This window comes from Pan troglodytes, chromosome 1 (assembly GCF_028858775.2).
Source record: "Pan troglodytes isolate AG18354 chromosome 1, NHGRI_mPanTro3-v2.0_pri, whole genome shotgun sequence".
NCBI classification, from domain to species: domain Eukaryota; kingdom Metazoa; phylum Chordata; class Mammalia; order Primates; family Hominidae; genus Pan; species Pan troglodytes.
This window is the reverse complement of record NC_072398.2, coordinates 23,929,591-23,955,663: the sequence shown is the minus strand read 5'-3', so window position 1 is coordinate 23,955,663 and position 26,073 is coordinate 23,929,591. Positions and strand designations below refer to the sequence as shown.

Genomic DNA, 26,073 nt, shown 5'->3' with positions numbered 1-26,073 from the left:
ATCGAATTATACTCTTAGTTATTTTTAAATGTACAATTAAATTATGATTGACTATAGTCACCCTGTTGTACTATGAAATACTAGGTCTTATTCATTCTTTCTAACTCAACATTTAAATGTTTTATTGCTGCTTTGTTTTTCAACCAATTTGTTTTAAGATGATTTTTCTTATTTTTGTCTATTGGGTTTTTCAGAATCTCCTTGAGACATTAGCTCCAGGCTTAAAGGCAATTCTGAAAAAGGATATCTATCAGAAAAAAGGACACTATTTCATAAGAGTCGGTGATGCTGAGTTCGAATACAATTCAAATTTTAGGTAATGTGCCACAGCTAAATTGAGTCAAATGTCTATGCTTTTTAAGATAAATAATATTGAATGCCTTGTATTTCAGTCCTGTCAAGCTTCTACATGGAGGAAAAAGTAAGATTGTCTTTGGAATATTCTTTTTGTTTTTGTGTTGGCAGTAGTATTCATCAGTATACAGAAAAGATAACCGATTTTTATCAAGTCACTCCAAACCAACACTTTTCAAACTGTGCATGATGAAATCTGTGGGTTTTATGAGGAGTCTTCAGAAGCTATGCAGAGGGGAGCAAGCAAGAAGCCTGGCTCTGCTCGTTTGTTCTGTTTGCTTAACCTTTTATTTGCGCGAGAAAAGTTTCTGCCTCTTTAAAAAACACACATACACAAAATCCATATTTAATATCTAGAGCAAAAAGAGATTTTTGCCTAGGAAGATAAAAAGCTTTATATCCATGTTCCCAGCAGTAAAGGGACTCCAGGAAATCCACTCGTACTAGCCAATTTCACACAGCACTGTTACATAGATTTGATTACCACAAAAATGTGATTCCCAAGAAATAAGATGTTTGAATTGTTAATGTGCATTCTCTCCTTGTACGCAAAGCTACAGGAAGGGCCACTTATAATAAGAGCCTTGCTGGGTAAGCAAGTAATTGGCAAAGGAAACTAGAAGACTTTAGCCATCCTTAGGCTGGTGCTTTTAACTTCTTCCCAGGAATTCTGACGGACTGACTCCTTACCGAGCGGTGCTGACTCTTAAACCTGTTGGTCGCTGTGTCCTCCCCCATGTGCAGGGCTGCAGAGTCAAATTATTACTCCTTAGAATTCTCTCTTCTGTGGCCGGGCGTGGTGGCGCACGCCTGTAATCCCAGCACTTTGGAAAGCTGAGGTGGGTGGATCACCTGAGGTCAGGAGTTCGAGACAAGCCTGACCAACATGGTGAAACTCCTGTCTCAACGAAATACAAAAAAAAAAAAAAAAATTAGCCAGGTGTGGTGGTGCATGCCTGTAATCCCAGCTACATGGGAGGCTGAGGCAGGAGACTCGCTTGAACCTGGGAGGCAGAGGTTGCAGTGAGCTGAGATCACACCATTGCACTCCAGCCTGGGCGACAAGAGTGAAACTCTGTCTGAAAAAATAATAATAATAATTCTCTCTTCCGTTAATAAAACAGTTTCCAAAGTATGTTCCTCAAAACATTTCCATGCTTTAATAGGTATCACTCAAAAAAGGGATCCCATGGCTTTTTAAAGTGGGCTAAAGGTAACAGTCCTACGGGACTTTAAAACCCCTTTATTCACCAAACCCTCTCCAGAAAATAGTGTTGTATAGACTGCACTTTGGAAAACACTGCATTAACCCATTCTTTTTTCTTGCTAGATATAATTTGCTTGATTAAGTAACAGTGCTAAAAATGCTAATGAAGTTACATTTTCCTGAATAGACAACCTGGTCCCCATGTTAGGAATGTGTGTTGAGAAGCTGCTGGAGGGCACTGTTGTAGAGGGCAGGCTTCAGTGATAGACCTCACTCTGTCACTTTCTGGCCATGTGATATGGGCAATTTGTTTAATATCATTAAGCTTCAATTTCACTCTTCATAAAGTGGAATGAAGAATTGTCTCTGCTTTATTAATCTGCCCACTCTTCACTATGACTGCTGCTGACACCACCCTGCTCCACGCCACCATCATTTCTCACATGTAACCCAGTCTGCCAGCTTCCCTCTTCCTCCTCTGCCTCTCCTCCCAGGCTATTCTCAAGATGGCTGCTACATGTTGGGTACAATGTACACTGCTCAGGTTATGGGTGCACAGAAATTTCAGACTTCACCACCATATAATTCGTCCATGTAGCTTTACTCCTAAAGCTATTGAAATTTTTTTTTAAAATGATAGCTGCTAGAGAAGTCTGATTTAAAAAGGCCATGTCACTCCTCAAATCCCTCCATTGGCTTCTCACTCACTCAAGTAAAAACCATGGTTTTCACAATGATCTAGTGGCAAGTCAAAACTTCTACTATTTAACATTTTTCTGTACTCCATCCTTATGTGTAAACTAAACATACTATGTACACAGTCTGTGGTTGTATTTTTTTAAGACTTCAATGCAAATGTATTCATATAGTATAAATTGAAAGTGTACTTTGTATACAAAGCTGAAAAACACTAAAAATCTTGTGTATTTCCAGGAAAAATGCTTTATATATTTTTAAATAAATTGGTTTCATTTTTTTCTTCTACATGTTCTTTGAATAACTGGTGCCTTTCTCATGTTCAGGTTATACTTATCTACAGAAATAGACAACCCCCATTTTCTTCCATCAGTTTATAACTTTGTTACTATGATCAACTTCACTGTAACATTCCAAGGTTTGCAAGATCAACTCTTGTCTACTGTGGTAACTCATGAAGTTCCTCATTTAGAAGATCAACGTTCCAAGTTACTGGAGAGTATTTCCCTTGATGCCATAACTCTTGAAGAACTAGAGGAAAAAACATTAAATTTACTGCAGAAAGCACTAGGTAAGTCAAGATATTTAGTGATAGTAAGAGATCTTTGCAAAGGATAGAATAAAAAGTTATAAGAACCAAATTTTGAATTTGAGCCAAAAATACCAAATCTCCATTTCCACCAGGTAACTGATAAAGGTAGGTGAATCACCCCATTTCTAAACTTAAACATTGTGAATTTTGGTGTCCCTCAGTTCCACTTTTGCTTTAGCTCATTGTGTTGTAGAACATTTGCCACCCTGTAACTGGTATAAGTTGTAAGACAAATCTTACGGAATCTAGTTAGTTCCCTCCAAGGCTCTATGCCTGTACTTCAGGTACAGACATCTGTTATATGTCTCAAGTTAGATTACAGAGACTCAATGATTGGGTTTTCCCCAAGTATTAATAATGAAAAGATATTTTATTTTATTTTTCTTTATTTTTTATTTTTTTTAGACAGTCTTACTCCATCACCCAGTCTGGAGTGCAGTGGCGCAATCTCGGCTCACTGCAACCTCCGCCTCCTGGATTCCAGCGATTCTCCAGCCTCAACTTCCTGAGTACCTGGGATTACCAGCGCATGCCACCACACCCGACTTAATAACTAAAAGATATTTTTAAAGAAAATAATCCAGTGACTTTTATGTATCCCATTAAAACATGCTGTTGGCCGGGCACGGTGGCTCACGCCTATAATCCCAACACTTTGGGAGGCTGAAGCAGGCAGATCGCCCGAGGTCAGGAGTTCGAGACCAGCCTGACCAACATGGAGAAACCCCGTCTCTACTAAAAATACAAAATTAGCCAGGCTTGGTGGCGCATGCCTGTAATCCCAGCTACTTGGGAGGCTGAGTCAGGAGAATTGCCTGAACCCAGGAGATGGGGGTTGCGGTGAGTCAAGATGGTGCCATTGCACTCCAGCTTGGGTTAAGAAGAGCAAAACTCCTTCAAACAAACAAACAAAAAAAGCTTTTAATTAAAGTAGCAGTAGAAATTATTTTCTTCTTCAGCACAAAAAATATCTAAGAAACCACAATCTTTACTGCATCTAAACTTAAAGAAACATAAATTCCTGAGTCACACTGATGTATGCCCCTAAGTCAACTGTAATAAAATACAGTTTATCTAACAATGGACTGCCTTTCTATTTTAACTTGTGACTCATTGGAACTTGAAGGTTTCTCAAACACTTTAGTCCTCAAGAGTATGTATAGAAATCATCTGTAGAGTTTATTACTTTTCTTTCTTTTTAAAAAATACAAATGCCCAGTGGGTACCGCCACAGACTTACTGAATCTGAACCTCCGCACATCGGGCCCTGGCTTATATTTATTATTGAAGCTCTCTACACAATTATAATGTCCACTTCTGATTACATATTATTTGTCTAATCTAAAGCCCATGGTCTGAAATGCAAGTCCATTTGTTACCAGATACTGTAGTAAAACAAATTAAAAGCTAGTTTTTTTAAAAAGGCAAAATTTTACCAATAGTAATAATAAGAATATAATTTTTGAAAGGGGAGGAAACCAAATTTGATAGGGCATGAAGCACCCATATCCTGGGAGCAATATTGACCATTTCAAACATAAAAGAACCCAGGTAATTAAAAACAAAACAAATAAAAACTACTTGCTGATGAGGTCTCACTGAATGAGCAATCAAAATCAGAAAGTGGAAGGAAACCTGAGTGCAGTCACCTCACAGTTCATGCAGAGAAGTCAATCCATCCTGTTTTAAATTAAATATATATTTTTATTTTTTAAAGTAAAGATTGAATTCTTTAATTTCTTTCATCACCTTTTCTTATAACCTTAGAATAATGTTTTAGAAATTAATATATATTATATTCAAGAAATGTTTATCTGAGATTCATCAATTCCATTGATTCTTTTTCTTAATGCCAGTAAAGGTAAATTTACTAGTCACTTAAAACACAGTATTTATAGTAAGATCCATTTCTCATAAACACACACACACACACACATTCTATTTATCAGTCTATTCACTCACCCTTCTATCTGCACATATGTATAGAGAGAGATACTTTGGATGATGTTACCTATGTGTTAACACTGGAACTTTTGGGGCGGGGATGCCATGGGTCCCACCCCCACCCCTCACAGCCTGGGTCCACACTTGCCCTCTTGCCCCTCCTCTTGGCTGGCTCTCACAGGTGCTACTAGGTGGTAGCCCATTCCTTATCATCCAGAGCTGGAACCACATTCACCGCGCTGCCTTGGACTTCCCGGAAGCAAGACAGATCTGCCTGTCTTGTATCAGTGCAATGTCTTCTATCAGTGCAGTGATGAATTTAAGCCGTTCCCACATTGTAGTTACAAACTTTTCCCCACCAGAAGGATGTGGGTCCCCACTGTTAGACATTTACCTTAATGTTGATATTTCTTCCCTAACAAATTGCTGCAAGTAACAGCACTTTGCTGAGACCTGTGGCCAAAACAAGAATAACTGTGATGGGGAGTTCCAGTATTGCCTCTTTAAGGTCTGCTAAGATGTGCAGAAAACACTGACTTGTTCAGCATGTTCTTAACCTTTGACAAAGAACTTAGTTTTTATGGCATACAACTGCCTTAGTTTGGGGAAATGATTAAGACCTTACGGGACTTTATATTTTGTTTAAAGCCTCAAACAAACAAAAACTTAAGTAGGGAAAGTAGTGGGGAGGGCATGCCTTTCCTCCTAGGATCCTCCTGAGTGTTGTTGCCTTAGCGTGCCATTGTCTTGACCCAATTCCAAAAAGAGATATGTGTTAAATGGAGAATTTTTAAGAGAAACCATGTTTACAAAAAAAAGAGCTCAAATTTAATTATATTTTATATTAGAAATACAGGCAAATCCTCACTTAGAAGCATATTTTTAATTATGAAATTTTAAATACACATTTATGCCTAGAGGACCTGACTTTATTCCTTTTCAATGTTAATTTTACCTAATAAACTGTTTCTTTATAACACATGAATAAATTGTGCTTCTAGTAATAAGGCTAATTACATGGACAAGGCTTCTGTATCTGTTTTTTTTGTAAGACTGGAGCCATCAGCTGGTAACTTCTTAGGGAGCAAAACATCTAAGTATTATATAATATACATAGAAGGTGACAATCAAGATTCAGAAGCACAGCCACCCCCATTTTATGAACCACTCTTATAACAAGTCATATTTTGCTATAACCTTCACCTGAATTGAACAAAAGATGGATTTGATGAGATAAGTGAAAAGGGGTTTAAGATAACACACATTAGGGCACTATATGCTTTTATTGTGCCTTTGCTGTTTATTCTCTACCATTTGTTCCTTGTAGTAGAGTCTGGGGTATTTTTTAAAGACTGTGATCTTTGAGTAATAGTGGTTTTAGTAAAAATTGTTCTTGAAAAAAACTAAATTAAGAGACACCTTGATTATATACATAATTTTTCCTCCTCCTTTCTAGGATTTGGTAAAACTGGGCTTTTTTTTTTTTTAACTTTTAAGTTCAAGGCTACAAGTGCAGGTTTGTTACATAGGTAAACTTGTGTCATGGGGGTTTGTTGTACAGATTATGTCATCACTCAGGTATTAAGCCCAGTACCCATTAGTTATTTTCCTGATTCTCTCCCTTCTCCTACTCACTACCCTCTAATCGGTTCCTGTATCTGTTGTTCCCCTCTATGTGTCCATGTGTTCTCATCATTTAGTTCCCACTTATAAATGAAAATATGCAGTGTTTAGTTTTGTGTTTCTGTGTTAGTTTGCTAAGGATAATGGCCTCCAGCTCAATCCATGTCCCTGCAAAGGACATGATCTTGTTCTTTTTTATGACTGCATCGTATTCCATGGTGTGTATGTACCACATTTTCTTCATCCAGTCTATCATTGATGGGCATTTAGGTTGATTACATGCCTTTGCTATTGTGAATAGTGACAACTAGCCATTCTTTTATTTATTTATTTATTTATTGAGACAGTGTTTCACTCCATCGCCAGGCTGGAGTGCAGTGGCACAATCTCGGCTCACTGCAACCTCCACCTCCCAGGTTCAAGTGATTCTCCTGCCTCAGCCTCCCAAGTAGCTGGGACTACAGGTGTGCACCACCACACCCAGCTAATTTTTGTATTTTTAGTAAAGAAGGGTTTTCACCATGTTGGCCAGGATGGTCTCGATCTCTTGACCTCATGGTCCGCCTGCCTGGGCCTCCCAAAGTGCTGAGATTACAGGTGTGAGCCACCACACCTGGCCAAAAACTAGCCATTCTTGTTGCCTCTTGTTTTCTCTTTGGTGTGATTGCCCAAACTCGGTGGGAAATGGTGTGGTAGGGTGAGTACTGTGAGAGATGGTCCATGACTTAGGTCCAGACATTACTGCAAAAGCTTCACCTGCATCAGTAAGAATATGGTACACAGACTGTGGTATGTACTAATTTCATTATTCCCAGCAATGGTCATATCAAGCTGAAATACTGTGTTTAGTTCTAGATGCCACATTTTTAAAAGGCTTTTTTCAAACTAAAATGTGTCCAAGGGCAAGAATCAAAGATAGTGAGGGCTCTAAAAATCATATCATAAGAAAAAAGCAGTTGAGGAAAATGGGAATGTTTAGCCCACAAAACAGAAGAGTTTATAATGGAAACCTGAGAGCTCCCTTAAATATTTGAAGGGAATAGATTTATTATCTATACTTTCTAGAGAAGTGCTTTTTCAAAAGGTGAGTTGCAATCTATTAGTGGGTTGAGAAATAAATGTCATTGGTCATGATCAGTTTCATATGTTTAATAAAATAGAATACAATACAAAATATCAGAATAAATCACGTAAAATAATGGCACACTTGTTATTTTTTGAAAATTGATTTTAATATTCTATGTGTATAGTGGGTCATACTGTAAATGTATTCCTTATCATGGAATGGTTGCTTATTATATGCCTGTAAAAAAAAATAGGATCCACCAATACTAAAGTAATATAAAGAAGAGATGATGGAGTGGGAAGTGAGGTGTACGTACTATTAATCAAATTTATTAATCAAATTCTTATTAGAAATATTACCTAACTTCATTTAAGAGCCCATCTCTGACATAAAGCCAATAAGAAGCCAACAGTAAAAACCCTTACACAAAGAGTGCAGAGTGAGGAAATAGCCATTTACTGTTACAGTAGTCTTTATTTAACTTCACTTTTTGTTTGTCTTTAGGATCCGTATTAGATGATGACGAAATTGTAGATACCTTAAGAAAATCCAAAATGACATCAAACGAAATTTCAAAGCGCATCGAAGCAACAAAAAAAGCTGAAAGTGAAATCCAAGCAATACGTAAAAACTATCTCCCCATTGCGACCCGAGGCGCCCTGCTCTACTTCCTAGTAGCTGATCTCACACAAATCAACTACATGTACCAGTTCTCCCTAGACTGGTTTCATCAGGTTTTTGTTTCATCAGTAGTTTCCAAAAGCAAGGAACAAGAACATAGTTTTAAAAGGGAGAAAGTGTCTCCAAAAGAAGTTCATGAGTTTATAAGTATTTCAAAAGAACCCAACATGGAAAATGAGAAAAATCTCTTAGATAAGCATATTAAAAGTGCAATAGACATGTTGACAAAAAGTATTTTTAAGGTGAGATATTCTTTAGTGTGAATTTTACATGCTTATTTAATCTCACTGGATTAATATGTTATATTTTCCCTATAGGTGGTTTCTTCAGCTCTATTTAATGAAGATAAACTTTGCTTCTCTTTTCGGCTTTGCACTGCAATCATGCAAAACAATGCTAATGGAAATCTAATACAGGATGACATTGGATTCCTACCAGAAGAAGAATGGAACATCTTTTTATATTCTGGCATGTTGATAAATATTAAAAGTGCATTATCCCAGTCTAGACTTACTAGTAAGTAAAAGTTACTATTCCGGATTCAGTAAAAGTCCATTAAAAGTGTGTTTCCTTCCTCTAAGGTGCTCCAAGTCAATGCCTCTATAATTGATTAAAGTAAAAGTAGCTTGAGGTCAAGCACCTCCACTGTTACTCAATAATTTTTTAATGAATGAATGAATACATAAATGATAATTACTATGATTATTATAATCCTAACCTACAAAGCAGAATATCTAATGGTAGTCAAAAGGAACACACCCAAACATAAACATTGATTGGATACCTTCAGGAGTTAAACCTTCCCCCACACCCCAATTAGAGTTGCCCTCACTTTCTTACGAAAACCTGGTTGAAAATTTGAAACACAAAAAGGATGTTTATCCAAAAAGGTTACACACAATTATTTAATTATTGAATCTTCTAAATGTTTCTATGTTGTATTTTTAATATGTTTATTGTCTAAACTGTGGTCAAATACATATAACATAGAATTTATCATCTCAATTTTTAAGTGACATTAAATACATTCACGTTGTTATGCTGTGTTGTAAATTTTAAGTCTGCAAGATGGCAGACTAGGATGCTATAGGCTCCCTTCCTTCACAGAGATACCAAGTTAACAACAATATACAGATCAGAATACCTCTGCGAGAACTCTAGAGATCAGTTGAGAAGCTATAGTATCCAGGCTATTGTAAAACCGAGAAGAGATCCCAGTGAAAGGGGTAGGAAATTTTGCATCATTTGACACATGCCTATTCATGCCTCTCCCTCTTTGTGGTATAATGTGGAACAACTGACAGGAAATCCCCCCATATCAGAGCTCCTCCCTCGGATAGAAACAAAACAGTAGACAGTGCATCCAGTGTTCTGGCTTGTCTAGGGGCCTCCCAAGGGACTAGTTTTTGTCTTGCCTGACTCAGAATATTGATAAGAGTGGCATCAGAGTTTGGAAGCCACTAAAATCCAGATGCAAGCAGCACATTAGACCTGCAGTTTCACAGGGAGAACTTAGGAGGAGCAAGGGATTAGAAAAGGTTAAAAAGGTCTCAGAACCTCCAACTAGGCTGATTGGTGAGGGTTTTCCCCTGCACGAAGCCAATACCAAAGACTGGGAAAAGTGGTCATTTTTTCAAATGCCAATCCTGGAAAAAAGATACATAAGGCAAACAAAGAAACAGGGGGAAATGGCCCAATCAAAGGAACAAAATGAAACTCCAGAAACGAGTCCTACAGAAATGCAGATCTATGAGCTGCCTGACAAGGAATTTAAAATAACTGTCATAAAGTTGCTCAATGAGCTAAAATAAATAAATAAATAACAGAGAACTAAATAAAGTCAGTTAAATGATGCATGAACAAAATGAGAATATCAGCAAAGACATAAAAACTATAAAAAATGAAACAAATTCTGAAGGTGAAAAATGCAAAAACTGAACTGAAAAATTATTACAGGGGTTCAACAGCAGACTTAATCAGACAGAACAAAGAATCAGCAAACTTGAAGACAGGTCATTTGAAATTATCGAGTCAGAAGAGCAAAAAAAATAAAAAATTAAAAAGCAAAGAGATCCTAAGAGACTTATAGGATGCTGTTAAGTTGACCAATATATGCAATATGGCACTCCCAGAAGAAGAAAAAAAGAGAGAAAGGGGTAGAGAAATTCTTCAAAGAAACAATCGCTAAATACTTCCCAAATCTAAGGAAAGAAAAAAACATACAGGTTCAAGAGTTCAAAGAACTCCACTAGGATAAATCCAAAAAGAAACACACCAAGACACATTATAATCAAACTGTCTAAAGTCAAAGACAATGACAGAATCTTGAAAGCAGCAAGAAAAAAGTTATTTGTACATACAAGGGAGCTTCTGTATGATTACCAGTGATTTCTCAGGAAAAACTTTGCAAACTAGAGGGAGTGAGATATATATTCAAAGTGCTAAAAGAAAAAACTCTCAACCAATAATACTGTATGTGTCAAAACTGCCCTTCAGAAATGAAAGAAAAATTAAGGTTTCTCAGATAAACAAACATGAGGGAGTTTGTTACCACTAGAACTGCTCTACAAGGAATGCTAAAGAAACTCCTTTAAGTTGAAGCAAAAGGATAATACACAGTAACATGAAACCATGTGAAAAATGTAAGGTTCTTCAGAAAAGGTAAATATGTGGATAAAGATAGTAACCTGTACTATTGTAATTTTGGTGAATGTAACTTAAGTTACAAAAACATTTTTTAATCTATAATTATGTTAATGGATATGCAATATATAAAAATGTAACTTGTGACATCAATAACATAAGGGGTGGTGCTAAAGCCCTAAATTAGTAGATTTTGATTTTTTTTTTTTTTTGAGACATAGTCTCACTGTCACCCAGGCTAGAATACAGTGATGGGATCATAGCTCACTGTAGCTTCCAACTTCTGGGCTTAAGTGATCCTCTCACCTCACCTCCCAAGTAGCTGGGACTGCAGGCACATGCCACCATACCCAGCTAATTTTTTTTTAATTTTTGGTAGAGACGAGGTCTCACTATGTTGCCCAGGCTGGCAGTAGAATTTTTGTATGGGACTGAAGTTAAGTTGGTTAAGTTGTTGTCAGTTTAAAATAGAATGCTATAAAATTAAGATTAAATTATGTAATTGCAATAGTAACCACAAAGAAAATATCTATAGAATATGCACAAAACAAACTGAGAAGGGAATCAAAGTATATCACTACAAAGATCAATAAAATACCAAAAAAGGCAATAAAAGAGGACAGGAAGGGAGAAAGTTACAAGACATACAGAAAACAACAAATGGCAATAGTAATTCCTTCCCTATGAGTAATTACTTTAAATTTAAATGGATTAAAATCTTCAATAAAAAGGCATAGATTGGCTGAATTAATTTAAAAAACAGTATCCAACTATATGCTGTCTACAGGAGACTCACATCTAAAGAAACATATAGGCTGACAATGAAAGAATGGAGAAAAATACTCCATGCAAGTGGTAACCAAAGAAAGTAGGAGTGGTTGTACTAATATCAGATGAAGTAAACGTGAAATCAAAACTGTTACAAAAGACAAAGACAGACATGAGATAATGATAAAAGGGTCAATTCACCAAGAAGATATGTAGTAATAAATGCTTATTCACTAAACCTCAGAGCTCCCAAATACATGAAGCAAACTTTGACAAATTGAAGGGAGAAATAAGACAGCCACCCAATAATAGTAGGAGACTTCAGTACCCCATTTTCAGTAGCGAATAAAACAATGAAACAGAAGGTCATAAGGAAATAGAGGACTTGCACAACACTATAGATCAACTGGATCAAACAGACATACACAGAACTCTCTTCCCAATAACAGCAGGATATACATTCTTCTTAAGTGCACAAAAACATTCCCCAGATAGACCACATGTTAGACCATAAAACAAGACTTAACAAATTCAAGAAGTCATACCAAGTGTATTTGCCAAACACAATGGAATGATACTAGAAATGAACAGAATGAAAACTGAAAAATCCACAAACATGTAGAAATTAACACACTCTTAAACACCCAATAGGTCAAAGACTAAATCACAAGGGAAATTAGAAAATACTTAAAGACAAATGAAAATGTGACATATTAAAACTTAGGGGATACATTGAAAGCAGTGCTAAGATGAAAGTTTATAACTGTAAATACCTACATTAAAAAAGAAGAAAGTGTACTTAACTTTTACCTCAAGAAACTAGAAAAACAACATATTAAACCCAAAGCTAGCAAAAGGATTGAAATAATAAAGACTAAAGCAGTGATAAACAAAATAGAGAATAGAAAAAAAATAAACAAAACTAAGGGTTGGTGTTTTGAAAAGATCAACAAAATTTGCAAACCTTGAGCTCAGTTAACTAAGAAAAAAGAGAGAAGATGCAAATAATAAAAATCAGGAAAGAAAGGGACGACATTAAAGTAGATGCAGAGAAATAAAAAGATTTCTAAAAGACTACCATGAACAATTGTATGCCAATGAATTGGATAACCTAGAAGTAATGGATAAATTCCTTGTAGTCTACCGAGACTGAATCATGAACAAATAGAAAATCTGAACACACCAATAACAAGGAGATTGAACTGGTAATCAAACACTGCCAAAAAAAAAAGAAAATTTTAGGACCAGATGGCTTCATTGAATTCTACCAAATATTTAAAAATTAACTAAATTTTCCTGAAGCTCTTTCAAAAAATTGAAGAGACAGAAACACTTCCTAACTCATTCTGTGAGGCCAGCATTATTCTGATACCAAAGCCAGACAAAGATACTACAAGTAAACTACAGACCAATATTTCTGAATAACATTGATGCAAAAATCCTCAGCAAAATACTAACAAACCAAATTCAACAGCACATTAAGAGGACTGTACACCGTAACCAACTAGAGTTTATTCTCAGTTTCACAACAGTATGAATATATTTAACACTACTGAACTGTACACTTAAGAATGGTTAAGATTGGCTGGGTGCAGTGGCTCATGCCTGTAATCCCAACACTTTGGGAGGTCAAGATTGGGGGCAGATCACTTTAGGCCAGGAGTTTGAGACCAGCCTGGCCAACATGGCAAAAAACACAAAAATTAGCTGGGCATTGTGGCACACACCTATAATCCCAGCTACTTGTGAGGCTGAGGCACAATAATCACTTGGAACCGGGAAGCAAATGTTGCAGTGAGCAGTGATCGTGCCACTGCATTCCATCCTGGGTGACAGAATGAGACTCTGTCTCAAAAAACAAAAACAAAAAAAGGTTTACATGATAAATTTACTTATATTTTTACCACAATAAAAACAATTACCTCTTACGTAATTTTTATATAAAGTAGCTTTTTATATTTTATTTATGTAAAATATATTTTTATTTCTATAAAGTAATTTTATATGAAATAGCCTTAACAGTACATCTTTGTCAAGTATCTACTTTGTAATGAATAACTAAAAGGTTTATCTCTTCTAATGTGATCATCTTTCTTTTTTTATCAGGCACATTTGAAATAGGTGAAAGTCAACATCTTCAGTGGCTGTCAGATTCCAGGTGGAGGCAGTGCCAATATGTCAGCACTCACCTGGAACCATTTTCACTTCTGTGCAAATCCCTTTTATCAAATGTATCACAATGGGATACTTTTAAGAACAGTAAAGCAGTTTATTCTCTGATCAGCACACCTTTCTCTTCAGAAAATGCTTCATTGGAGGAAAATACAAAACCACCAGAGGAAAGTAAGAACGCATTCAGTGTTTTAACCTAACTTAAGTATGTGTGTATGTGTATGGATTTTCAATTTGTAAATGTTGTACAATATCTTACATTATGAAAAAATTGAAGGGAGGACTATAAGTACATTTTCAGCATGCACGTGTTATTCATTATAATCCTCATAACAATCCCTGAAAGGATTATAATGAACTTCACGAGAAAATCTGATTAGAAATCAGAATTTCAGAGAGATTAAATACACCACACTAGTTTCATTACACCAGGCTAGTTTTGAACCTTGAATCTGAACAAACCTACATATTTCATTCATTTTAACAAATGTGTGTTTTTAAAATTACATGGGAAAGGATCTTACCTTAAATTCAAATGACTTACTATTTTTAGCACATCTTTTGCTTTTGCTTTTTCCACTTCGAACTCTCCTCCGTTTTTCGCTACTACCTTCACTCATAACACCCCCACTCAGAATACGACCTAATTTGTTTCCTTCCACATTTTTCTCTACTTCACTTCCTGATTTTTGCCAAAATAGACAATTATATTATGCAATAACATAAACATCCTTATACGTTTTTCTTTGCTTTTATTTCTGTAAGATAAATAATCAGAAGTGGAATTGCTGGAACAAAAGGAAATTATATTTATGTTAACAGTTGCTGCCAAGTTGCTTCCTTGAAAAGTCTATGATAACATATTTCCACCAGCAATGCGAATGCCCATTTTCCGTAGGAGTATTGATTTTTTTTTAATTTTGCCCATCTGTAAAGTTTAAACTCCCATTAGTGTTATAAATAATTCGCTTTTGTCTTATTATATGTATTAACATCTATATTCAAATATTTTTCTGAATTTTTTATTGTCTATTGAATTTGTTTTTATAGTACCTAAGCTATATGCGTTTAAATGTTTGTATAGTCAATTATGTCTATTTTCTTCTTTTAAACATTCTTGATTTCAAGTTCTTATTAAGAAGGTCTCCTCCTCCCACAGAGTTTTCTCTCTTTGAGTCATTATCGTTTTATTTTGTTGCATTTATCACTAATATATTTGGGACCCATAATTTATTATACTCTAAGAGTCAGTTACTTTTATTTAAAAGAATTCTTTATTGACCCTTTTTGTAAAGTGAAGATCTTTTTATTTTGCAAATAACCCCAAATTATCCATTTATAACTATAACTTCATGTATCATGAACTTTTTTTAAGATCAACACATCAATATTATCTGCATTCAAAGAAGCCATTTCTATAACCTAATTTGTATTTAAAGTTAGACATTGGGAAAATACTATAGAAATAAGAGGTAAGTAGAAATGATAACTGTATCTGGGACAGCTGGAAATGAAGACTAGAAGGCTTCCCACCTTGCAAAAAAATTGTAATCCAGTAGGACTCTATTGTGGTGGTAAGAGGGGTCAGTATTAAATATATGTAGATAGATATAATATTTAATTTTTCAAAAATTTGATAATCTGGTTGCATTTTCATTTGATTCTCATTTCCCATATCGTTATAGCTGGATTATGAATAGAAATCTCCAACCTCTACACTTACTAGTTTACATTCATCAGAAAAACACCACATACAGAACAGGTTATGATGTGTTGGCTGGCTATGCCTTTGGCTTTTCATTTTATTTCTTCATCTGTCCATCATCTTGTTATATTACTATTCATTCACCACTTCAGTTGGTCCAAGTTGAAACTTAAATCTATCTTAACGTCTCCCTCTTTTGAGGTGTGAAGCGTAGCTAGTGATGCCTCAAAGCTTATAGAAATAAAGCTCGCTTTAAAAGTCAGCCATGCTTAGAAAAAAACAAACTTCACAATTTTATGACAGAAATTTTCATTGTGATATCTTTTAATGATAAAAAGTATTTGACTGTTAATGCCAGTTTCTTTCTCTAAATTATATCTAGCTGAAGTTTTGAATGAAAATAAAGAAACGTGTAATCCTATAAATTTTCCCTGGGAGAAACTCACTTCATTTCAAAGACTTATTTTGGTAAGATATCTTATGAGGAAATATTAATATTCTAAATATTTTGAGTGCTTTATTAGTAACTTAAACCCTTCAAAATTAAAATTTTACAAGCAAAGTGTATTTTTAAAGTACATTTCGTGAATGTTAATGTGAGAGGGAAGCACCTACGCCTCACCTTAATGCTTCTTTCATGTGGAGAGTCCAATGTGAGTAACATTCCTGGAGTCCCTCTGTCCCTTCATTTATTCTCCCCCAGAAAGGAGGACTCATAGCCCTGTCCCTTTTGGGATTTGTCTGCCTATAAAGAACATACTTTCTTCCTGCTTCTCCGTGCCATAAACCATACAGGAACAGACCTTGGTCCTGTAGGGAGAGGCCAATGGCTGACCAGCACTGCTTGTGACAGGTAAGTCTGTCTAATTCTAGGTTCTGTATGAGGAAGCACATTTTTGCCTCATACCTAAACCACATCCACCAACATGACCTTTATTAATAATAAAATGATATTTTTGCCCAGCACCTCTATTTCTCAATTGTTTCAGAAACTGGCTGAGGGTAGAGGTTGGTGGATTATGGGTATGCATGGGTGTCATTTATGAGCACCCCTAACACATGAAAAGTTTAGTATGTGTTAAGCACTTTACATATATTATTCTATTTAATACTTATAATAGTCTTGGAAAGTAGGCACAATTATTTCCCTCATTTTACAGATTAGGAAACCAAGGCTTATAAATTGCCTAATAGAGCCAGGATGAATCTCAGACAGCTTGGCTCTCATATCTGTGTTCTTGGTAGTCATACTATATTATACTTTCCAGGGTAGATCATCCTAAATTCATCCTTATTGCCTTAAAAAAATCTTTATTTTGACATTTACTCCCTAATTTAGTGAAGGGAAAATCTCTCATCTCATTTAAATTCCTTAAATTCTTAATTTCCTGAAATTCTTGAAAATGCTAACCTGCACAACCAGTAATCCTTTTGATTTCTGCCTTAAACTTTATTCTTGCAACACTTTAAAAATTCTCTCTATGTAGAGATTGCAAAATATGACTGCATCTGGCTTATAAACATGTTTTATTTGGCCTGAAGTTTTGTTTGGTTTTTCACAACTTTTCAGGTGCAATTTATTACTAATCAAATGGATTTGAACCTATGCTCTTGCTTAGAAGACTTCTGTCTTAATTCATTTGGGTTGTTGTAACAAAATAGATTGCTAAAACCCAATAGATTGGGTAATTTCTAAACAACGGAAATGTACTGCTCACCACTCTGGAGGCTGGGAGTCTGACATCAAGGACCCAGCAGATTCAGTGGCTGGTGAGGGCTTGCTTCATGGGTGGCATCGTCTTGCTGTGTCCTCACAACAAGAAAGTCTTTCTCTTTTCTTTCTTTTTTTTTATTTTATTTTTTTAATTAGGTCTCACTCGTCTCACTCTGTCATCCAGGCTGTGGTGCAGTGGTGTGATCATAGCTCACTGTAGCCTGAAACTCCTGCCTCAGCCACCTGAGTAGCTGAGACTACAGGTGTGCATCACCATGACAGGCTAACTTTTTAAGAGATGAAATCTGACTATGTTGCCCAGGTTCCTCAAGACTTCTTTATAAGGGACCTAATCTCACCCCGAGGGCAGAGCCCCCATGACCTAATCCTCTCCTAAGGCTCCACCTGTTAATACTAACACATTGGAGATTAGGTTTCACCATATAAATTTAGAGGCGACACCAGCATTCAGACCATAGCAACTTCCAAGTTTTTAAGCAAAAATAACTAAAATAAATATCAGATATTTTTTTAAAAATATATGTATACATATCTTGAAGTGAGTTGTTTTCTGGGTTTTATTGTGATAAAATGTAGATACATTATTTCATTTAATCTTCATAATAATCCCTTTTAACCCTTTAAGCATGCAGTTCAGTGATATTTAGTATATCCACAATGTTGTGTCACTATCATCCCCATCCATTTCCAAAACTTTGTCATCATCTTAAATAGAAATTCTGTACCTGTTAAATAATAACTCCCCAGTCTCTCCTCCTGACGGTTGCTGGCAACCACAATTCTACCTTCTGCCTCCCATCATGCTTATGTCTGGCTTATTTCACATAGCATGATGTTTTCAAAGTTCATCCATGTTGTAGCATGTGTCAGAATTTCTTCCCATTTTAAGGCTGAGTAATATCCCATTGTGTGTGTATATCATGTTTCATTTAGCCATTAATCCATTGATAGACAACAAAGGTTTGTTTCTGCCTTTTGGCTATTGTGAACAATGCTGCTATGAACATTGATACACACATTTGTTTTTTGTTTTGGTTTGAGTTTGGGTTATTTTTTATTTTTGAGCCAAGATTTGAAAATTGAGAGATTTCAAATAAAAATCCAGATTTCTGGCCTCAGGCAACACTGAGCCCACATTCCTCAATGGCAGCAATAGCTAGAGCTGAGTAGTGTCTGTCCCTTTGGCCCAGTGCACTACAGTCTTCACCGCTCCCTGCTACTTCCTGACACTGAAGTTGAATGTTAGTTGCCATTTGTCATCATATTTGCATCTTTATTTTTCTTTTAGAAGAGGATTTTCTTCTTCTATCCAACCCACTTCTCTAATTTTTGTTATCTGACAACTTCAGACAGATTGATACCTCAACTCTACATGTGGATTATTGACATAGTAGTGACATGAAAATATATTTAAGCTATATTAATTGACAAATACAAAATACTGAACAATCTGTATAGAACAACTTCATTTGTGGAGAAAGGGAGGGACGTGGAGATATGCTTGTATATGTGTTGAAAATATCTAGAAGGAGCCACAAGAAACAATATATCTGGGGATATATCTGGGGAGTAACAATATAAGAAACAATGTATCTGGGGAGTAAGACCTTCACTTTTTCATTTTTACCTTTTTGCATTGCTTGAAATTTATGTAGCAAGGATGAATTACCTGAACAACAAATATAACTAGACTTTAAACCCATGCCACATTACCTTCCCCCAATAAGTTCCCAGTGATTTTAGTTTATGAACTAGAAATTTTATGAGTATAGTGATCCTATCTTCCAAACCAGAAGTTGGAAGACATGGTCTGATCAAGTGTTGAGTGTACATATAGGAAAACTAAGTTAGATATTTAAAACTGAGTCTGACCTGTAAGAGTTAGAAATTGAGATTGTCACATAAAAGATTAAGTTAAAATATATTAGAAAGAAGCTTGCCCTAGAGAAGGAGAATTTCTCAGAGTTCCATGAAGGCAAGGACTTTGCCTAGCTTTTTCACCCCTCGCCACTGCTATAGCCTATTGGACTGAAAAGAGGGGATGAAAGAGGACAATGAGGGAATATAGACATGCAGAAAATTATCAGAATGATTTGTGGTTGCTTAGAAAGGAGTTAGTGAAATTGAATTCAACAGAACTGTTTCTTCTACCTTCCCTTTCTCTCCTACCTCTAAAAAAAAAAAAAAAAAAAAAAGTCCTCAAGGTTAAAATTTACAACAGTGGAGAAATGTAACAAAATCTTGATTGATCAATAGAATAAAAGAGGAGCTAATGGCATGTTGGTGACAAAAAAATTATGATGACCATTTGGGAGCATAGATTCTCTGCAGTGATGGTATCGGGGAAACACCTAATCATTTGTTTCACTCAACGATTCTAACACCATCTCACTAACTGGATATGCTGAGTGAACTCTGCTATTAGACCTAGAGTCTTTGTGTGCTGCCTCTTTTCATTTTTAAAAATATGTGATATATATAATTAAAAGAAAATTTTAAGAATAATTTTTCCAAAACATAACAGAAAAGAGCAGAATTCAGCATAATGATTAAATGTGCTGTGTTAAACATATAAAATTGCCAATATTTGACAGTTTTTGAAAGGTAAAAATGGCAACTTCCCATGGTCCAACCTGGTACATCAAACAGGCACACTGACGTGTGTAGCTTCAGTTTTGCTTTAAATGATAGAGTCCCAGATGTTGAACATGTTCAGGACATATTTTATGGTCATTGTGTAGAGAAATATCATGTAAGTGATTTGTATAAAACAGTTTTTATGGGAAAGGTCTTTCCTCTGAAATTTTCAGTGATTTCCAGTATACCCTGAACCTCTGTTTACTACACATTTATACTGTTTCCAAAATCTTTTAGTCCATCTAGCATTCTTTTCAGATTTGTATTCTAATTGCTTAAACATATAAAGATTGTGCCATTTGTTTTCATTTTATTAATGGAAGAATTAATACTCTTCCAGTTGTGTCATCCTGGATTTTCATCCCTCCAACACCATGCGGTTTTCTTGCTCTAGACATGTATAGCAGAGCAGGAAGAAAACCAAGGGGAAAAAATTTCTTTTTGCAGAATTAGGGAGTATAACTTGGATCTTTACAAACAAAGCAAGAGCTCACTCAGAGTGTGAAAGACATAGAGGCACAGGTAGCGCTGGTATCTAAGAAGGGCCACATGATGGCCACAGGAACATGGTGGCGGTTTCTCCTCCATGCATAGTCTGTCCCATTAAGCTTCCTCAACAGGAAAACTCTGGCTGAAAAGCTAAAAAATGAATACTTCTTATTTTTGTTTCATTTTACCATAGGGAATATCTCCCTGGGTGGTTTTTAATTTTACCTTATCTTCCATGTTTTCTTTTTTAGGTAAAAATTCTTAGACCAGAAAGTTTAAACAATTCAGTGAGAAAGTTTATAACTGAAAAAATGGGAAATAAGTATCTTCAAAGAACTGGAGTTAATTTGAAAGATGCATATAAAGGATCCAATGCCAGAACTCCGTTGATACTTATTCAAACTCATGGTAAGCTATTTGTGAATAGTTAAGATGATCGATATGGTTTGGCTCTGTGTCCCCACCCAAATCTTACCTTGAATTGTAATCCCCATAATCCCCACATGTCAAGGGCGAGACCAGGTAGAGGTAATTGGATCATGGGGATGGTTCCCCCCATGCTGTTCTCATGATAGTGAGTGAGCCTCTTGAGATCTGATGATTTTATAAGCACCTGGCATTTCCCCTCCTGGCACTCACTACGTCCTGCCACCCTGCGAAGAAGGTGCCTGCTTCTCCTTTGCCTTCTGCCATGATTGTAAGTTTCCTAAAGTTTGTAAAGATCCATGCAGAACTGTGAGCGAATTAAACCTACTTACTTTTTAAATTACTCAGTCTCAGGTATTTCTTCATAGCAGTGTGAGAACAGACTAATACAATGATGATACAATATCAGCCAAGAGATATGGAGAAGTAGGTTCTGTGTCAGATTATTCTGTGTTTAAAATATTTTCCTAGTCCTATTTAAAATTTTTGGAAAAGGAGCTAATTACAACTTTATACTAAGAATAAATCTCTCTAAAGATACAACAAAGAGGAATAAAACCTCTCAGATTCACAAATGAAAAATTTATCAATGGTGATTTTCTGCACAGAAAATACCTTGCAAACACATACTGTTGCTCTGGAAGTTGGGCTCGCCCTTATGTCTATGTCTATGCACGTGTTTAATAAACACTGACTTGTGCAAAAATATGTTACACAATAAACTATCAAAAATTGGCCCTGCTCTCCAGCCCTTGTAGTCCTCAAAATTCCAAATGCTTTTTTTTGTTTTTCTTGTCTTTGCACTACATATCCGAAGTAAAATATTTTCTCCCAAGCAAAATATTTTCTTCATTTATCTTCTGTTCCAAAAATCAAATGTGTCTTTAGAATTCATCATTTCAAACTTTGATTTTATTACATAAAACCTTATCTGGAGTGCCTCCACCTGGAGGCTTCTCACCTGGAATGTTTCCATGCAAAGCACTTGGCTAGATGCCTGACACACTCATAGTAGGTACTATCCATTTCTTGAAGACTTAGCCCATGATGGTGGCTAGGGCTCTAGCCATCATATTCACGTTCCAAACAACAGAATGGAAGCAAGGAAGAAAGGCACACATCTTCCCTTTAAGGAGATATCCAAAGTATTATAAACACTTTTATTTTAGTTTAATTTTGTTTCATTTTAAGTTCCAGGATACATGTGCAGGATGTGCAGGTTTGTTACATAGGGTAAACATGTGTCATGGTGATTTGCTGCAACTATCAACCCATCACCTAGGTATTAAGCCCCACATGCGTTAGCATTTATCCTGATGCTCTCCCTCCCTACAACCTCCAACAGGCCCCAGTATGTGTTGTTCCCCCCACATTTGTCCATGTGTTCTCATTGCTCAGTTCCCACTTATAGGTGAGAACACATAGTGTTTGGTTTTCTGTTCCTGTGTTAGTTTGCTGAGATAGTGGCTTCCATCTCTACCCATGTCTCTGCAAAGGAAATTATCTCGTTCCTTTCTATGACTGCATAGTGTTCAATGGTATATATGCACCACATTTTCTTTATCTAGTCTATCATTGATGGGCATTTGGGTTGATTCCATGTCTTTGCTATTGAGTATTACACAACACTTTTGCTAACAAAATTTTGCTGCCAAAATCTATGACAAAACCTAGATGCCCACAGAAGTTAAAAATGTAGTATTTTAGCTGAGTATACAGCCATCTCGAACAACACTGGGGTACAGCTACAGAGGAGGAAAGGACAGGTAGATGTCGGAGAAGACAACCAGCAGGTGCTGCTGTCGTTAGATATTGTTATCATCCTCGTGTGTTAGGCTAGTAAGTGGCAGGACCAAAATTTAAACTCTGGGCTCTAATTTCAAAACCTGTAGTCTTTCCGCTATGACTATACCTTTTCCCACCACTACTCAATAAATGCTGGATTGTGATTTTTAAAAGGGAATTAAATGAGCTTACAGTTTTATATACCTCTCCACGTTGTTATACAGGGATCGACCTTACCAATATCCTCCTGAGATTTGCACAAGAGTTAACAGGAACAACACATCATGTGACCATAATTTCTCTGGGCCGTGACCAAGCAGCTAAAGCTGAAGACCTCATTTTAAAGGCACTAACAAAAACACAACAATGGGTCTTCCTCCAGAACTGCCATCTTGCAGCATCATTTATGCCAAGGCTTTGCACAATTGTAGAATCGTAAGAGTTTTACATTTATCTGTAAGGGATCAGATTGGTTACCAAAACTATAAAGTAAAACTGGAAATGTCAATGTATACTGTGTGTAAACAATAGCAAAATAATGTGCTGAGCCACTCAGATGAAACTTAACCTATCTTATATTGGTTTTCTTTTCTCCAGGAACTTGAAAACTACACTAAGAATACATCAGTTTTTATCTTTTTAAGGCCTCTTCAGTTTTTGTTCTCTGTCTTGTTTATCAGTTTCTTTCCTCAAACTCTTACTCTCAATAGATACATAAGCATATACACACATTATATGCACTGATGGATACATAGTTTTTAATATTCGATGTGATTCCAAACAGCAGAGCATAATACCTCATATCTATCCTTTCGGTGATGATTCATTTTATGGCCTTTGCTTAGTATCTATTCTGACATTCTCTAGCTCAAAATACTTTTCTAGGCTGTACCTCCCAAAGCACTTAGTCACTCATGCAGAAATTTTTATACATTCAGCTTTCTTGTTTGCAGTGGAAGTATTTGAAAGTTTATTGCTGTAATTTGAGTGAAGAATTAGCAATGTGTTGAATCAATGATGTTTCAACCAATTACATTCTATAGTTTTTCTCCAGCCTTGGTTTTCTTTCTTCTTTACTTTTCATGGCCAATATCCTGTGGTAAAATTGTTTAAATGAGAGTCTGTCTCTTCATGCTGTTATTTTTATTTTTATGCTTTGAGCATGCACAAGGAAATTATAAAACCAAAATGCAACTGCATGACTTAAATTTCTAAAAACTTTCCTGATGTCACTCATGAGTTATCAGATTGTTATTTTTTTAGCAGTTTAAAAACTATACCAGCGGGGCGCAGTGGCTCACGCCTATAGTCCCAATGCTTTGGGAAGCCAAGGCAAGATAATTGTTTGGGGCCAGGAGTTTGAGACCAGCCTGGGCAACATAGCGAACCCCATCTCTACAACAATCAATGAATCAATCAATCAATCAATACTATTAAATAATTTCTCTTTTTCACATTTATTTAATGACTTAAGAGAATCAGAAGACAAAGATAGCTTAGTTACATGACTTTAATAGATATAAACTTTCAAATTATTATTTCTACCATGTCTTTCATTCATTATTCATCCAAAAACTATTTATAGGGCATCTGCTATTTGTCAAGTATTGTGCTAGGCACAGGGGACACACCACGAACCAGGCAAACACTGTAGCAGCTTTCCAGAGGATACTAAGGTGCAAAGAGCCAATAGTATGGCAGGTTAACACTGTGCTAATAAAAAAAGAAGAAAAGAAATTAGAGAAACATTCCTTAGAACAGAATTTCAGTCTTAATAAGAGTAATTAATGATACATTAAAAATATTCAACATAATCAGAGTATTATTAAAAGAAATTCGTACTTCCGGGCCGGGCGCGGTGGCTCACACCTGTAATCCCAGCACTTTGGGAGGCCAAGGCAGGCAGATCACCTGAAGTCAGGAGTCTGAGACCAGCCTGGCCAACATGGTGAAACCCCATCTCTACTAAAAATACAAAAATTAGCCGGGCGTGGTGGCACACGCCTGTAGTCCCAGCTACTCAGGAGGCTGAGGCAGGAGAATCGCTTGATCCCGGGAGGTGGAGGTTGCAGTGAGCTGAGATCGCACCACTGCACTCCAGCCTGGGCAACTGAGGAAGACTTAGTCTCAAAAAAAAAAAAAATGCTCAGCATCACTAATCATTAGGGAAATGCAAACTAAAACCATAGTGATCTAGCCAAAGTCCAGCCTATTAAAAAGCAAAATGAAATATCACCTCCAAAAGGCTACTATCAAAAAAAAGAAAAAGAAATTCATACTTCTTTATTAAATCAAGCCTTTAGATATTTAAGATGACCACTCTACCAGTCCACAGTAGGAGAGGAAAATGTGAAGAAAAAAACATTTCTTAAGAGTTAGAGATATATGTTCACAACATATTGCTAGGAGAAAAAATAAAAAGCTACAAACAAAATATGCAGTATAATTATTTTTAAAATGAGAGACAGAGAGAGGCAGAAGGAGGAAAAAACAAAAGAGAAAAGTGTACCTAAACTCATTTAGTGGGATTACAGGCCATATTTGCTTTCTGTTTCATTTTGTGTTGTGTTTTTTTTTTCCTTGTAATGATTTGGTTTGTTTTGCAAATTTTTTAAAAATAATTTCACACTTGCAGAGAAGTTGCAAGAACAGTACAAAAACTCCATTATACCCTTCATCTCTGTCTCCAAATTCTTAACATTTACCCTATCATTTCTCTCATATATATGTAATATTTTTCTGAATCATTTGGAAGTAAATTGCAGACATGTTGCCACTTGACCCCTAAATAGTTCAGTGTTCATTGTTGATTATTTACTCATGTTTAGTTTATTGTCCCAATAATATCTTTTATATCAAAATAGAATAAAAGTTTTGGCCAAAGTTTCAATTCAAGATTTCTCATTGTATTAAGTTTTCATGTCTCTTAAGTCTCCTAATAAGTATTTTATTTGTTTGTTGTCTGTTTATTTAGAGGTGAGGTCTCGCTATGTTGCCCTAGCTGAACTTGAATTCCTGGGCTCAAGTGATCCCCTTGCCCTAACCACCCAGGTAGCTGGAACTATGGGTGCACGCCACCATACCCTAAATCTCCTTTAATCTATAATAGTTCCTCAGTCTGCCTTTGTCTTTCGTAACTTTGATATTTTTGAAAAGTGCAAGCTAGTTACAGTGGTCCCTGACTATCCACAGGGGATTGGTTCCAGGACCCCCTGTGGATACTGGAATTCTTGGATATTCGATTCCCTTATATCAAATGGTGCAGTATTTGCCTATAATCTACACACATCCTGCTGTATAATTTAACTCATGTCTAGATTACTTATAATACCTAATACATAGTAAATGCTGTGTAAATTGTTATTAATCTGTATTGTTTAGGAAATAATTACAAAGAAAAAAGTCTGTATAGGTTCAGTACAGATGCAGACATTGTAGGCCTAACTACCTAGTACGAGTCAGCAATACCTTAACATTTTCTGAAATTTTTTTTCCTGAATATTTTCAATGTGAGGCTGGTTGAATCCATGGATGTGGAACCTATGGATAT

At 36.0% G+C, this 26,073-nt stretch overlaps 1 protein-coding gene across 1 annotated transcript in view; it reads left to right on the top strand.

The window, feature by feature from the left end:
* The window catches only part of DNAH14 (dynein axonemal heavy chain 14), a 458,298-nt gene that overhangs the window by 396,863 nt on the left and 35,362 nt on the right, over positions 1-26,073 (top strand). Inside the window, exons 68-75 of the mRNA XM_054659353.2 lie at positions 195-316; positions 2,584-2,828; positions 7,987-8,405; positions 8,481-8,679; positions 13,681-13,917; positions 15,834-15,919; positions 20,564-20,720; positions 22,748-22,958. Of these exons, the coding sequence (XP_054515328.1) occupies positions 195-316; positions 2,584-2,828; positions 7,987-8,405; positions 8,481-8,679; positions 13,681-13,917; positions 15,834-15,919; positions 20,564-20,720; positions 22,748-22,958 (1,676 nt within the window). The remainder of the gene's footprint in view (positions 1-194; positions 317-2,583; positions 2,829-7,986; positions 8,406-8,480; positions 8,680-13,680; positions 13,918-15,833; positions 15,920-20,563; positions 20,721-22,747; positions 22,959-26,073) is intronic.